This window comes from Centrocercus urophasianus, unplaced genomic scaffold, assembly GCF_019232065.1.
Source record: "Centrocercus urophasianus isolate 14NV4802_14NV808 unplaced genomic scaffold, USGS_Curo_1.0 seq_14, whole genome shotgun sequence".
NCBI lineage: Eukaryota > Metazoa > Chordata > Aves > Galliformes > Phasianidae > Centrocercus > Centrocercus urophasianus.
Window position 1 is genome coordinate 43,806,047 of NW_024884586.1, and position 16,151 is coordinate 43,822,197.

Sequence of the window (16,151 nt, forward strand, 5' to 3'; positions counted from 1 at the left end):
GGCACTTGGCTAGGTGTCACATGAGAACTTAGAGGTGTGCAAAATAAAATCTACTACTACATGTATTTTGAAAGTACTAGTGAAGATGCTGAGCAATATATTAGATGAAATGCATGTTAACGTCTCTTAAGAAGTAAGAGGGCTTACCTTCTTGCTTAGGCTTTTACTAAGCTTTTTTTCCATTTGGGTTGGATTTGATCTGTTGAATGTGTAACGAGCTGGAATTTCAGGTGGCAGAGTTAATTGAGCTTCTGAAAGAAAGAGTCAAGCAGTTTAACATGCGCGTTAATACTGAGCTATCTGCGATGGATCAGGAGCATGCATATAAACAGCATTTCATTTTGCAGGTAATTATTTAATAATTCTTTGGGTAGAGATATTGCTTCCAAAGTTTGTAATTGGGTTTTTACGTACCATTGACAAACTAGTACTTTGAGATACCCTGTGTTTCAAACTTCTTGTAAACTTTCAAGATTGCAGTTGGAACTTTTTTTTTTGATAATTTAAAAGCACAAATAATGTTATGATTAGAGTATTGGACCTTTGGCAATCCCTTTGTTTCTGTCAGTTCATTAAATTAAAGTGAAGTGATACTGAGATTAATTAAACTTGTATCTCAGTTAATTTTTGTTTAGGTCATAAAAAATACTCTGAAGACAGATGGTTTGAGTTGAAATGATAAAAACTAACATGTATGAAAAAGGTGTTTTTGCTTGTTTTGAATTCTCTGTTGAAATTGCCACTGGCTTGAGTAGTTACTCGAGGGAAAAGTAAGATATTGCTCAGCTACTGTAACTTGCTTCACATTTCTAATGAAATTTCTTCTCCTATTTGGACTGATTAGTAGTGATTTTGTTTTCACAGACTTATTTCAATAGCAGTTGGTTTAACTGTAAATAGTGAACTTTTCAGAGCTGAATTGTTAAATACTGTGTGATGTAATGTGAAAATTGAACAGCTGTCATACAGTATTGTATATAGATTTCTTTAAAACTGACATTCTTTTTGAAAGAGAAGTTATCCATTGAAGTTTTGACTTAATCTGCATGCAGAAATATTAAAATGCTGTTCCACAAGCTGAAGTCATGGAGGGTATGTTTTAAGTGGTTAAGATTTGCATGAGTTAAACTTCAGTTGGAACAACATTAATTTCTGATGAAAGACAGGAAAAAAAGTAATATTAAGATGTGCTGGTATCACTTCACATTGCAACTGTATTTCGTCTTGAGAAACTGAATATTATAATAAGCTGTAATTAAAAGAAGAAAATATTTTCTTGATTTCAGGTTGTAATGGCTGGTGCTTTCTATCCGAACTACTTCTCTTTTCAAAAATGTAATGAACAAGGTGCAGTGAGGGAGCTTGGTGGCAAAGATCCAAAAACAACTGTGTTGGTATGTTATGAAGTTGAATGATGTAATCAAGCATCAAATAATAGGAATATGTAGTGTTAGTGGTATTTTTCAAGGTTTTTTTCTGTCTTGGGACGAGATAGAATAAGTATGTAAGTATTTCTCACTTGGTATGTTGTCATCCTTTTTTCTGTTACAGTGCACATTGTGTGGGTAGGCAGTTTGAAAAGGATTCCGACTTTAGCCTTTACACGTTTGATTGCTGGTCTTTCAGAAAACAGTTAAAAGGTTTTGAGAGAGCACATTTTTGAGTTGAAAGAGTTGTTACAACTGCAGTGTTACTGTTTTGTTATCTTGTACTTAGTGGTATGTGACAAACGTGCCAATTATTTTAAGGTTCCTTGGATGTTGCATTCTCCTTCTTCTTTTTACTCTGTAGACATTTTTATCTGATTGAATAAGTACAAGTTTGAAATTGTCTTCGCTTCTGCAGAATGGCTCAGATTAGCCAAGGAAAGTGTTTGGGTGTCTGATTGATCAGTGCTTAGTCTGCAGGCTGTAGTGAGGCTGACCTGCCTGTAGTTCCCCAGGTCATTCTTAAGATTTTAAAATCTGGATGGAACGTTTCCTATTCTTTTGTCAGGGTCTTGTCCCAACCTCTGTGACCTTCCATGGTGATACAGAGCAGTTTTGTGATCAGGCAGCTGTGTTGCAGTACCATTGAGTGCAGTGCAGCCCCTGGGGTCTCATTAGGTTTTATGGATTGGTTTCTTTTTTGTTCATGAAATCTTCACGTCTATCCTTTCCCACTGTTGAGAACTTTTCTTGAATCTTGGCTCCAGGAGGAAGGAGGTAGGACAGTAATTAGCAGTAGAAATTTTTTTCAGATTTTTTAAATTTAATGCAGTATGGTTTTTTTTCTTAATTTGGCTCTTAGATCATTGCTATTGCAGCTCAAGTGAAGGAGGAAGATAAGAGCTAACTAATTATTGAGATGAAGTTAATAGCGTATTAAAGTGGTTGAATGTGTCCAAACTTGACTTTTCTCAACAGCTGAAAAATATTCCTCCCTATGGCTATCTATACCATAATCAGTTGCAGTCACAGTTTAGACAGTGTGGACAAGTAAAATCTGTTACGTATGATGGATCAAGGTAAGCACAAAATATTTTAAGCATCATGCTTGTCTGTTGGTCTCAGTTGTGAGCCTGCTCATGATTTCTTTTTACGTGTTGTAATGACAAAATGAACATTTCTAATTTAATCTGTCAGAAATCGAATTGTTTTTGATTTATTGACTAGAATAAAAAAGGGAGCTTTGAAATTGAATATGTATTGATTGGAATAACATTTGATAAGCTAGTGCCCTAGAGACCAATTTCTCCTGTGTTTCTTTTGTTTTGTAACAGAGAATCTTAACTGCAGCTGCTCTGTCTGTATTTGTTTCTCATTCATATAGTGAACTCAGTTCATTGATACCATCAGATGGCTTCCTACAACATGCATGTGACTTGGCAACGTTAGCTGGTCTGCAGGCTGACTGTGGACTGAACTGCCCAAACATCATTCCATGTAGACCTTTTTTATGCCTTTTCCCTTAAAAAACAAACAAAACAACAACAAAAAAACAAACAAACAAACAAAACCAAAACAAAACAAAACAAAAAAACCCACACGACACGTATCTTCACATTCTTTCTATTTGTATTAAATGTAGTGAATATGGTACGTTCTTGTGAGACTGCTAGAAAATGTTTCTTTTACAAGAACAACTATAAGAAAAGTTTTCAGGCACATAATCGAGACCTGTGAGGGAAATACATTTTGTAGTTCTCTGACTCCCCATGATAAGGGCAGGGAAAAAAATGATAGCTTTTCTGTTTTTATAATTGTTTTGGTTTAGTTTTGATTTTCCCGTCATGTATTTATTATAAAATTTTCTTGTGTGTCTTGTTTGGTTGGTTGGATTTGTTTTGGATTTTAATTTTTTTTTATAGGGCTTTGATAGAGTTTTCCCATAATCCCGTGGAGGGTTTAAAGGTTCTACCTGCAGTGTACATGTCAATCAAAATGTCACAGCTGAAAATTCCTCTTCAACTGGATGTTCATTATCCAGATGATATCAAAAAGGAGTTGCAACATGTGACAGTTACAAGCATGGACTCTTTAAGGTAACCATGTTCTGTAGGGAATCGGGGAGGGAGGGTATGCTGAATTTACAATTGTGCTGTAATATATTCAAATTGTTTTTAAAAATAAATGTGTAAGTCATACCATAGAGGAAAAAAATCCAACAACCTCCACTATTTAACCTTCATTCTTTGGATTTCTAGTAAGCTGATGACACAGTTGATTCTTGGTATGTAGCTTCCTGGATCTTTCTGTTTGGTCATAATTGCATCTTAGTTTCTCTTGTGGAATGTCGGCTCTGTGTAGTAATTTTATGGTCTAATTAAGTAAATGCATCTTCAAGTAAAGGTTAAATACATAAGTGAGTCTCAGGTCTTATCTTTACTTTACAAAGTGTGATTGTCATGACTTTTGTCACTGGACTTGTTTTTTAATTCCACTCCCCCCCATTTTCTACATGCATGCCTGTGCACCTCATCATTGTAAGAAGCGGTGAAAGCAAGCAAACAAAAAAACCCTTAAATTTTCACTTCCGAGTGAAGTATTTAATGTTTAAATTCTATGAACTTCAGAGTGAATGTGGACTATCTGAAGCAAACAGTGGAGCCCATAGAAGTCTCATTTGGTACTTCACAGCTGTTAAAGATGATTCCAAGTCATCTTCTGTCCATCAGCGTAACAGAGGTAGGAGTGTTCTGTATCTGAAGAAGGTCGTAACAGTAATCAGACATTAGAGGTGTATTGAACAGGCTTTAGTGAAAAGAATGGATGCTAATACCAGTTGATAGCTGAAAGATAGATTAAATGTAGAGAAGATGAATGGTAGAGGTGTAATATTTGTGTACTCTACAAAAATGAGTATCAGTAGATATTTGTTCATTTATTAGGTCTGGTTGTGTTTTGTTCAGAAGTTGCAGATGTGAGAAATGACTTACAATGGGACTGTGTGATCATTTCAAGAAGGCACTGCATGCATGAAACACGTTAAAGGAAGATGATATGTATATTCAAATATTCATGAAATCTGAAGCTGAAAACGTTTAGATCTTGTGTTAACTATTGTCTCTTGAGCAGTCTGAGCAATATAAAGCAATATATATGTTGCTGAAATAAAAAGTCCTAACAATTGATGGAAACTAGAGGCTGAAGTATTAAACTGGCTCTTGGTAGAACTGAAATGTTGTGCAAAGGCAGAAAGGAATAATTTCTGTAGTTTATGCAGCTAAGACTCTTAGTTCAAAAATGTTCATGGATTTGATGATCAAACATGTTCCAATCTGTGCAGTGTCCTTTTTTTTTTTTTGCTATGTCAGCAATGTGGTCATTTATTTTGATCCACAGTAAACATTCTTCTTCAAACACATGCAATATAAAATCAGAAGTAGTAGATGAGTACAGAAAGCAATTAGAAAGAGGGTTGTTCAGCTTGATTGAAATAGTGGTGTTATTGGTTTCCTGAAGAATGGCTAATTGTAATGTACCAATGCTGATTTGCTTACAAATGTAGCTAACTCTGGTGTTCTTTAACTAACAAGAACATTGTGCTGTAGCTGTATGCATCTATTTAATCAGTCATATACTTAAAATTTTTAATGTGTTGATTTTATTTGCAAGTGTTCTGCTTTTTTGTATTTTAGAAATACTTTTATCAGCCTACTTAGGTGAAGAGCGTATTGTAATTACGCAGCAGAGAGACATTTAAAAACATGATGTTACGAAGAATAACCTCTTATGAGTGATGAATGCTTCATCACAGCATTGCAATGTGAGAAAACTTCTATCTGTGTCAGGAGTAGGAGTGCTTTCACATATTTTGCTCAAAGCTGTTTTGTACTTGATGTGGATGAGTGTGATGGTGTGATCTGATATTGTCTAATTTTCCTACTCTCAGATAGTAGAAGTTGGACACTTCTGGGGGTACAGGATAGATGAAAAAAACAGGTCTGTACTCCAGACTCTGACTGCTGAGTTGAACTACCAGAACTTGACAGATCTGTCAGTGTCTCCACATCCAGAGTTGGTTTGTCTAGCACCGTTCACTCGTCTTGAAAACACAGGATACTACAGAGCTCGTATTCTGTATGTTTCTGGAGATTTTGCAGAGGTACAGTAGTGCATTATATTCTATCAAATTGCTAAAACCACGTTAACTGGGTTTAACTGTAACTATCTTGGAGGTTTTATTAGTAAGAATTTTGACTGAGGATTATTTTCATGACAATTATATTCCACTAAAGAGAACAAATTTAGAAAACTAGAACTAAAATGAAATGAGCATATTGCATTGCCAGAATAGGGTGAACTAGCAAATTGGTGTATTTTTTTCTTTGTAGGGGCTGAAAGGTACCTCTGGAGATCGCCCAGTCCAACCCTTTGTTAAGGCAGTTCCCGACATTAGGTTGGGCAGGAAAGCATCCAGATGGATTTTTAGTATCTCCAAAGGAGACTCCAATACCTCTTGGGTGTATGCCAAGGGATCAAATAATACATGTTATAAATATTGGACCCATTATTTTCAGGTTGTGTTGATTAGCGTATTTTCCAGACTCTGAAAATGATTCACTTGATAAGATGAAGCTCAAGTTGTCACTTTACTTTACACAGAAGTATGATTTCTAATGCTGTTGAGACTCCACTGATGCTCCTGGTTCTTTTTTTCCCCGTCAGGTTTTTTTTGTAGATTATGGTGATAGATCAAAAGTGCCTTTAAAAAAACTGAAAGAGATTCCAAGCAGTCTTCGAGAGCTTCCTTTCCAGGTAGGGATTTTTTCATGTCTCATGTCGGAAACAGAATTGCACATCAAGTCATAATTCTTTTCATAATAATAACAAATTAATGCATGTGCTAGTAATGTCCTACATCTTACAAATCATCTTTCCTAATACTACAACTGGTTTGACAAATGTTTTCCCAGGTATGTATACACAGAGCAAGCAATTCTTGTAAGTGAATTGCATTGTATATGATTGCAGAGAAATGTTATCCACTCTTTGTCTTTAGGGACAGTGGGGGGGGAAGGGGGAGCATGTGAAACATAAAAAGCAAAATGAAAACGCATGGACTTGGTGCCTGCCTTAGGCATTAAAAAAACAACATAGAAACAACAACAGCAATAAATAAAAAAAAAATCTCAACAGCATTGTGTTATTTTTGTAACAGTGTTTGAATTAAGTTTCCTTCTTTGTTGGAAGTGTACTGGGTTTTTCTCTGGCACCTGTAATCACAAGAGCAGTAGAAGATGAGAGGGAATTGCTCAGACAGCTGACTTCTGCTCCTTCTTGCTTCATCATAAGTTTATTTGTCCTTCAGTTCTGTGAAAAGAAAGATAATGTTGTTCTGGTTCCTCTGTAGCTTGCTTGAAGCTCAGGACTAATGGGTTGAGCAGGAGATTATAGCAGAGCTTTGGTTTAAGAATCTCTGAGCAAATGACAGCTTCATTTATAGAGCCCAGAAAACAGCCCAGAGAGGAGAAACAGTTAGTTATTAGTTTAATTACTTACCCTCTGCAGAATCTTTGTTATCCCCATCACAAATAAGATATCTTCTTATTGTGTGGTGGAAGTCCGCATTGTCTTCTGTATTGTTACTGTACAGGGTGTTTTTGTTTCTCTTCCTGTGCTATTCTGTTAGTCACAGGACAAACATGTATGAGAGAGCTTTGCTGATTTAAACCAGATAGAAGTGTCTGTTTTTACTTTGTGTTCTTTTAACTACTGTCTTCACTTGCATTTTTTCAGGCGGAATTGTTTTGAGAATTGAATGGGGACCTGTAAAGCAAGTCTGAAGGACTTTGTTCAGTACCTAGCTTTACATAAAAATAATTCTTTAAAACTGTATTTACATAGACATTAACTACTTTAACTAAAATTCATTTTTCCAGTCCTCATTCAGGTGTTTTAAATTCATTGAAACAAGTGTGTCGTACATAGTTGTTGTCTGGAGTGTTTGAATAAGCCATCAGAACTGTAGTTTTATTTATTTCTGTTCTTAGCACGCTAAGTAGTTTCAATACCTCTTTTTCAAAATGGCTAGGAAACAAGGGTTTCTGTTTTAAATTCATTCAAGACTATCATTACAGGTAGCAATTCTGGAAAAGGGGTAAATGAGAACTGACTTTTCTGCTATTATGTATGATCTTAGTTAAAAAGAGCTGCAGATAATAAAATTTTTCCAGAGAAGACATTTCTAGACTAGTCAGATTTTGATATGAATGGTAAATTAATACCGATTTGTCTTTTATTTATGCTCCGTTGGCAACTTCTTACAGCATTGAGTTGTGATAGAAGATTTAATGTGTAGCTCTGTTAGCAATGACAGAATAGGAATTGGGACAATAATTTTGCAGCAGTCTTACGAATTAACATAAGCCTTTGGAATAATTATGAGGTCGTTTTATAACGCAGTCAAACTGTTGAGAAAATGAAGGATTATCCTTTACTTGGGCAAACGTTGCTCTTGATATTTTTGCTTTAGGCTTTGGAATTCAAGATATGCAAGATGCGACCATCTGCAGAATCTCTTGTATGTGGGGAACGATGGAGTTACAGTGCTAGCAGGAGGTTTGCCTCGCTAGTAAACGGTTATACTCTTCTAGTGGAGGTGTATTCACTTGTGCACAGTGCTCTGCATGTCGATGCTTTCCACTACACAAGACACAGGGACCTTGTGAATATTCGAGATGTGCTTATTGAAGAGCGTTATGCTGAACTAGCAGAAGAGTCGTATGAATCACAAGTACGTATTCATTAAGCTTCTTTGACTCTGCTTAGACTGTTCTATTCAGCTCAAGCTATCTGCAGTTGTTAGAAGTTGAGCTGAAGCCTTGGGACTGTGCCAGATAATGCAAAGTTAATGCTTAGTGCAATGATGTATAGTTTTTTACTTCTGTGCATAATTCATACTGTGCTGTTAGCCAAAGGCATTGGTGCTTTGAGACGCGCTTTGAAAGAGATGCTTACCCAAAGATAATGGAATCATTTGAGCTGCTCCACTACTCATTGAAACTCAGTCTGAACTGCTTTTTTGTGTTCTGTGTAAACAGAAAGGTGAAAACATCATTGTTGGGTTTTTTTTTGTCCTTTTAGTGGATGATTCTGTGTAAAATTTAGAGAAACATACTATTTCATGTTGTAATTCTATTCCATTTTTATGTAGCAAAGCCATGATTTGCTGAAAGGATTTTTTTTTAACGGAATAGTGGAAGAAGAGAAAACATCTTCAAGAGAGGAGGAAAAGGATCTCATTGAAAGGTTATTAAAGTGGTTTTCTGACAACAAATCTGATGTACCAACCCATAAGGTAATGCAAGTAGTGGTGGTTTCAGTATGGCATTACATGTCCTTATTCTCATATTATTCAAACTGTAGACTGAAATTACCTTAAATAACCGTACCGTGTTGATGCTCTTCATGGTACGTTCTGTGAGTAGAGAGCTGTAACGGCAGCACTGCTGTGAACTAATCTGCTGCAGCTTTAATGAAGTTTTGAATTATAGCTTAAGAGCTAACTGAACCAGCTGTACCATCATGTTCCAAGGTGGTATATCCAGCCTGTGCAAAATGAGGGTAAAATTGAGAAGCTGAACACTGTGTTTCAGCACACAGTCATCTTCGTAATACGTGTGGCAGCAAAAAGCAAAATTGTGGCTCAGTTTTTCAGGAAATTACTGGGGAGAAAAAAAACAAAAGCAAAAAAAGTGTTTGGTTCTTCCTTAGCTAGGTGAAAAGTAGTTCAGAGAACACCACAGCACACGATAATAGTGAAACAGTGAGTGTTCTTTCAGCTGCCAACTGCAAACTCAGAATTCTCTCCTGCTTAAGTAGTTTGAGACTTCTACTCACTGCTGAGCTGGAATAGGTAACAAAAGATTTTTGTCCCTTTCCGTATTCTGATTCCAAGTTATGCCTGGTTTACATTATAATTCTCCCCATTTCAAACCTGACAAAATTTAGGCTTTTGGGCTCCTCATCATGCTCATGTTAACCAGAGAAGTAATCCTGCTGAATTGCTTTCTTTTCTGAAGTGTAGTGTTTTCTAACTTAAAGACCTCTTGTAAACAGCAATGGCTTGGTTTTGCTAAATGCTCTACTAATGGTTAAACTCTATGCTTTTTAAGCCTGTGGAAGTCATGGATTCCCAGCAGCCATGGAAAATAATAACATTATGTTCGTTAAGATGTCCCAGTGTGATAAGTTTGCTTGAGATGGATGGTGATGAAAGTGTTGCCTGTTTATCAATTCAGTGTTGCTCAGTGCGTGCACAAGGTCTTTAAACCTTTTGCTTTTTCACTTATAAGTATTTTTAGGAGAGAAGCATATGCTGGCTAACTAGTGACATTCCTTGTCTTTCCAAAGGTGACAGTTAGTGGTCCGTTCAGTCCTTATGAGGTGAAATGCCACGGTATGACTCGGGTATCCCAGTTCAGGTCTGATAACACTTTTATTGTGAAGCACAGACTTCTTAACTGTTACTTTTCATAAACTGATAAAACTTAACCTAGTTAATCTTGCAGAATTTCACAAAGCTTTTGACCATTGACAATAGAGGAATGGTAATGGGTGAATTGCATTTAAATGCGTGCTATTGCTGTGTAAAAAAAAATAAATAAAAAATAAAAAAAATTAGGAAGAATAGTTCTATTTAAGGATGTTTTAATGTCTTACAGAGAAACTATTATTTAATTCATGTACATCTGCTAATTGAGATTTTGCTCTCTGCTCAGGCTGTGCTCTGAAATGAAAAGGATTCTATTTTTCTTGTTTGTATTCTTTTTCTGATGTTTTCTGTTGTTTCTATGTTGAAAATACTTATTTCCTCTCCAGAAATACTGTCGTGCGAAGGGGAAGCATAAACTCCGTTGTTGTCCAAGATGCTCCAGAACATTCCTCTGAGCGATTTCTGGTTGCTGCGTTTTTATCGTTAAATGAAAATGGTAATGCTTAGTACAAATGTTTTGGCAGCTTTTTCAGGACTTGTTTTTATGTGAATAGCTCTGAGTAGACATGTTGCTGCGGTTGTGTATTACATCATCTTGAGGTTAGCAACTTCTTTATGTACTCCTAATGTTTTTTTGTGTGTGTGCTTATAGGATCTACCATGTTTTTAGAGGAAACATCTTTAATGCCTCCAATTCCTGGCCTACTTGCTCTCCTTAGTATGCTGTTTGCTCCTGCCATAGAACTTAGGTATTCACGTGTTTTTACAGTCTCTTTATTTACTTTAAGACCCTCACAAATTTGCGTCAGTCGTCTTTGCTTTCTTTCCAGCAGTTAGTATGCTATTATACAGCTCTTGTATCATCTTTTATTAGCTTTAGTGAAGTATTTGCTAAGATAATTTATTTTGTTCAATTACATACTGGCACTGCAGTCTTTTTCTTATATCGAAGTAATACAGCTGACAATCATGCAGTAAGTCTAGGAAGGTGAACTGTAGAACTGGGTAGGTTTTTAACTCTGTGTGAGGAGAGAAACATGCATGAGTTTTGTAAAATCTGAATTCTGGCAGCTGGATTACTTTCAAGTTCTCGTATCTGTAAGCTGTCACTTCGACACAGGGATGTTGGGTTCCCTTGATTTAAGTTCTTTTTTGCACACGTATGATTTTTTTCTCCCAAATTTTAATTGTTTACGTAACTTGAAATCCAGCTTTGTTTCACTGCCATATTTAAAAAAACAAAACATTTTGACAAAGTATGAACATGTAACAATTGCTTTTACTTCTTAAGACTGCTGTATATTGCTTGGCATGGCTTAGTCAAATTCATTTAAGTCTATATTCGTATGAGTTTAGTTTCCTAATCTGTAGGTGACACTGTTTTCTTTGTTTGTGCAGGGTTGATAAAGCTTGCAAGTATTTTACTGGTGCTCTGTGCGGTTTGGGTTGGAGTCAGACTTGTAGGGCTCCACTGCTTCCAGAAAATGACATGGAACTGACATTTGATGTGCATTTTGATGTAGATGATGTATTGGAGGTAAAAATTCGTACCTTACTATTGTAAATTATTACATAACTAGAATTTAGTGCATCACTACTTGTTAAATGTTGTACTAGCTGGCGTCCTAGCAGCCTTTGCAACAACTGAAAGTTTATTATTACTATCATTTTTTATTTTAAATGTGCACTACTTGTTTAGAACCTTAGACTTCTATCAGGCAGAGCTACTGCCGGTATGTTTTGATGAGTAAAATCAAATATTTTAGTATAATACTCTGTAAACTTCTCAAAACAAAAGCACTGATTTTTTTCACTAATAAGTTATCAGTATTTGATTGGGGGTTTTTTTGTTTTTTGGTTTTTTTGTTTTGTTTTTTAGAATTACTGTTTGGTTGGTATTTTACAGATCAGTGTAATATTTTCGCTGTGCAGTCTTCAGTTTAATTTTACAGTTCTTAGAGATAAACTGAATCAAGCTCCTTCTTCCGGAACAAATCAGTCAAATAAGAACCCTTGTGGACAAGTTAAACGTAAGTTTACTCTGCTGTCCAAGATCACGTGTGAGCAAACGTCCTTCTGACAGATATACAAATTGCAGAAATGCTCTGATGAGGAGTACAAGGCTGCTGTTTGACTGATCTGCTCGGGGAATTTGGTTCTAGACAATGAAAGACTTCACATGCCTCAAGGAGTTCTGTGTGCAGAGTAGGTATGGTAGGTTACCAGTGCATTCTAGAGGTTTCTTAAGGAGGTAGTGGGTCATGTTGATGTGCAGATACAGTAAACTTTTCTATTTCAAAAGCATTTATCTGTGTAATATCTGTGTGAATTACACCTTAGCCATAATGGTACCACCAGGCCCTTGTGTGTGTAAAAACTATGGACAGATAGAGAAAATCCTTGAAATGTTTTAGAAGGAATTCTGTGTTGGTACCCTTTATCTTCTGAAGTGTATCTGATTAATCTTGAAGAGTGTCATTTCAATGTGTCTGGAGCATTAACCTCTTGTACCAGCAGTGGTGCATCTGGAGGAAGAATCACAGAATGGCCAGGGTTGGAAGGGACCTCAAGGATCATGAATCTCCAACCCCCTGCCACATGCAGGGCCACCAACCTCCCCTTTTAATACCAAACCAGGCTGCCCAGGGCCCCATCCAACCTGGCCTTGAACACCTCCAGGGACGGGGCATCCACAACCTCTCTGGGCAGCTGTTCCAGCACCTCACCACTCTCTCTGTAAAGAATTTCCCCCTGACATCCAACCTAAACCTCCTCTCCCTCAACTTAAAACCATTTCCCTTTCATGATATGTTTCAAAGCGTCACGTGTTTTGCATATATTAATATTTCAGTTGCAGTTCAATGTTATGAGTGCCACAACCACCTTTCATACATGTGGATGTAGAGCAACGCAGAACTAGGACTGGTTTAGATGCTTGGTTGGCAACTCTGACACCCATGGGGGGTTGGAACTAGATGATCTTTGAGGTTCCTTTTATACCCAAGCCGGTCTGCAGTTCTAGAGTTGTATTTTTCTAATATATTTTACTTCTATATTCTGTCACTGTTATTTTTACAGATCAACATCCTAAGGGCAGCCATTAATAAGCTGCTCTGTGAATGTGCAGTGTACTCAGGAAAAGAGAAGATGCCACAGCTGCAGGAAAGTGTTCGTCAGTTACTTCTACGGTAATCATTTGGTAGAAATAAGAACATGCGTTCTGCACTCTCAGTGGGGAAAAAAAAGTAAATGATTGCTTGAAGCATAACTTGAAAGCATAGCTCAGATTAGGCTTTGGGGAAATGATAATATAGGATGTTTTTATTCAGTAATATTAAATTTGCTTGTTTTAAAAAGCAGTGTGCTCAGCAACTTTAGACTGCTTGTGGATGCACTGGTTCTTCAAGGAAGCTTAAAACCTGTTCTACAGAATACCAGTTCTGTGGCATCTTTACTTTTCTGTATTCAGACCTGTGGCATGAAAGCACAGAAAAACTTAGAATTTTCTGCCTCTAAATTAATTTTGAGTTTTCTGTTGCTTTTCCTGCTTTTCCTCTCTACACAGGTGTCAATAGGAGAGGTGCTGACCACCTTAATTGCTGGAAGTCCTAAGTTACTGAACTTAAGACCACCTGTCTTTCTCAGCAGATCTCCCAGCTTCTATAACTGGGACATTGGCTCTGAAAGAGTGTCATGAGTCAGTGCAGCCAGTCTTGAGAATTCTTTCAGCATGTGGCATGTGTTCAGGCTAGCCTGGCCAATTAGGTGTCCCTGTAGCAGCTCCTTCTGTATGTTACAGAATGGCCAGGGTTGGAAGGGACCTCAAGGATCATGAAGCTCCAACCCTCCTGCCACATGCAGGGCTGCCAACTTCCCCATTTAATACCAGACCAGGCTGCCCAGGGCCCCATCCAACCTGGCCTTGATCACCTCTAGGGACGGGGCATCCACAACCTCTCTGGGCAGCTGTTCCAGCACCTCACCACTCTCTCTGTAAAGAATTTCCCCCTGACATCCAACCTAAATCTGCCCTCCCTCAACTTAAAACCATTTCCTCTTGTCCTTCAGTTGTCAACCCTTTCAAAGAGTTGATTCCCCTCCCCTCTGTAGGCTCCCTTTAGGTACTGAAAGGCTGCAATGAGGTCACCCTGCAGCCTTCTTTTCTCCAGGCTGAACAAGCCCAGCTCCCTCAGCCTGTCTTCATAGGGGAGGTGCTCCAGTCCCCTGATCATCTTTGTGGCTCTCCTCTGGACCCTCTCCAACAGCTCTCTGTCTTTCTTGTACTGGGGTCTCCAGACCTGGACACAGTACTCCAGATGGGGCCTCACAAGAGCGGAGTAGAGAGAGACAATCACCTCCCTGTCCCTGTTGGCCACCCCTCTTCTGATGGACCCCAGGATACAGTTTGCTTTCCAAGCTGCAGGAGCACACTGCTGGTTCATGTTAAGTTTTTCATCCATGTGTTATTATGCTGTCTAGTAGTAAATGGGACATTTTTCTACAATAAGCTTTTCTAAAGTAACAGCCAAAATGAGGCAATTTCTCATGCTGTTGTGGATCAGAAGCTTTTAAGCTTAACTGCTAATATTTTAGGTTATGAAAATGATTATCAGAAAAGCTGTTCATGTTGAGTTTTCAGGTGTTTCTTGGTTTTGAATACAACTGTTCAGTTTTTCTTCCATCTGTGACAAGAATGCAATGTACTTTAATTTTCCAATACTTGAAAGGAAGTTAAATATCTGTCATTGTATAATAAATGTGCAAATGTGGGGGCAGTCAGCCTTAACTTTTGAGGCAGTGGAAATGAAATGCAATTAAAAAGCCGTAGAAAATTCCCAGATGATTTGGGGATACCTAACAAATGTCAGCTGACCAGCAGGTGTTGGATCAGGCAAGGTGTCAAGGTAATTATTTTGGATGCTATGCCATGCATGCTGCTGTCTTGAAGATGTGCAGCAAGAGCAGCTGGCACAGAGACATGGCAACTTCAAGCCAGCTGTTGGTGATTGGTTTGTACATCCGTAAAGGGGTGGTACAGCATCATAAAGGCTGTACCTTAGATGCACTTAGAAGCACTGGTGTAAATTGCCAGCAATGTGTTGGCATTTCGCATTGGCAGAATTCTGGTAAAATACCAGCTGTCGAGTGCCCTGCTGATGCAATATTTCATTTCTTGTTTGTTTCCAAGTACCTTAGGCCAGTTGGTGTCTGTGTTGCCTTTGGACACCCATCTAGTACCATGTTTAGTCTTCAAATCTAAGTGAAGCTTGCTCATGTGATTCATGTAGTAATAACTGTAGGGAAGTAAAGGGGCAGAAGGAAGTGGAAACAAAATCTCTCTGAAGGTGCCTGTTTGTTTGTTTGTGGCAGTAGGAGGAGGTTATGCTTGGATAAAAACTCGCAGATGTTAAGTTCAGGGCATTAAAATGTCACTGCTATTTTTTACCTCCTGAAATCCTTGTGCTGCTACTAATGCTGTCCCATGATCCTGCTATTAATTTTTCTACTTCTCTTACCTGTCTGCAAGTTTTTCACCACTCTTTCTTGGCTGAGCCAAGGTTATGTAGCCATCCTATGACCTTGGGACACAGGCAGCTGAAGTAGGGGTGGGGAAGCTTACGGCAGGATTCTGCAGCATGGGGAGGTGTCAGACTATCAGGAAAACCAATAATTGTTGAGTTTATTCTGGATTATTTTTTTCAAACTTTCTAATGCAACACTTCTTTCTGTCTTTTAGAAGGAAGAAACAGTCTGGTTGTTGTCATGTCTCTTTCCTGTGTTGAAAATCTGTCCTAATTATGAATACTTTTTAACCTCACTTTAATGCCTCGGGGGGGAAAAAACTTTTATTAATAAGAGTAAATATGTAAAAAATACAGGTTCAGTAATCTTTCATTATCTTTTCCTTTTTTTTGAAAGCTGATTATGTATACAACGTGTCACCACTGCTTAAGACTAAAATGTGTGTTTGAAAAATACATCTAGACAGAATTAATTAAAGTCTGCTACTGTTGTAGGTTGCACGGCTTGAGGAAATAACTGGAGCAGGCAGACGATCTGTAGTAATTGAGTTGTCATGCAAAACAAAATGCTCTAAAAATAGCTTTATTATATGTTCTAGTGAATAAGAATGCATAAAATTTACAGATTAAATGACAGTTGCAAACTGTAGTTCTGTGTCAGTTTAAAAAATAACTTCCTTCCAAAAAAAGAAAAGAAAAAGCAACCAACAG

General features: G+C 37.6%; 1 protein-coding gene across 1 annotated transcript in view; it reads left to right on the plus strand.

Annotated features, from left to right (window-relative positions):
• Positions 1-16,151, plus strand: part of TDRD9 (tudor domain containing 9) — a 51,138-nt gene that overhangs the window by 32,816 nt on the left and 2,171 nt on the right. The window contains exons 21-34 of the mRNA XM_042813614.1: positions 231-347; positions 1,287-1,394; positions 2,406-2,506; positions 3,350-3,523; positions 4,055-4,166; positions 5,374-5,586; positions 6,150-6,239; positions 7,957-8,217; positions 8,638-8,781; positions 9,837-9,907; positions 10,305-10,414; positions 10,571-10,667; positions 11,317-11,455; positions 12,997-13,106. Of these exons, the coding sequence (XP_042669548.1) occupies positions 231-347; positions 1,287-1,394; positions 2,406-2,506; positions 3,350-3,523; positions 4,055-4,166; positions 5,374-5,586; positions 6,150-6,239; positions 7,957-8,217; positions 8,638-8,781; positions 9,837-9,907; positions 10,305-10,414; positions 10,571-10,667; positions 11,317-11,455; positions 12,997-13,106 (1,847 nt within the window). The remainder of the gene's footprint in view (positions 1-230; positions 348-1,286; positions 1,395-2,405; positions 2,507-3,349; positions 3,524-4,054; positions 4,167-5,373; positions 5,587-6,149; positions 6,240-7,956; positions 8,218-8,637; positions 8,782-9,836; positions 9,908-10,304; positions 10,415-10,570; positions 10,668-11,316; positions 11,456-12,996; positions 13,107-16,151) is intronic.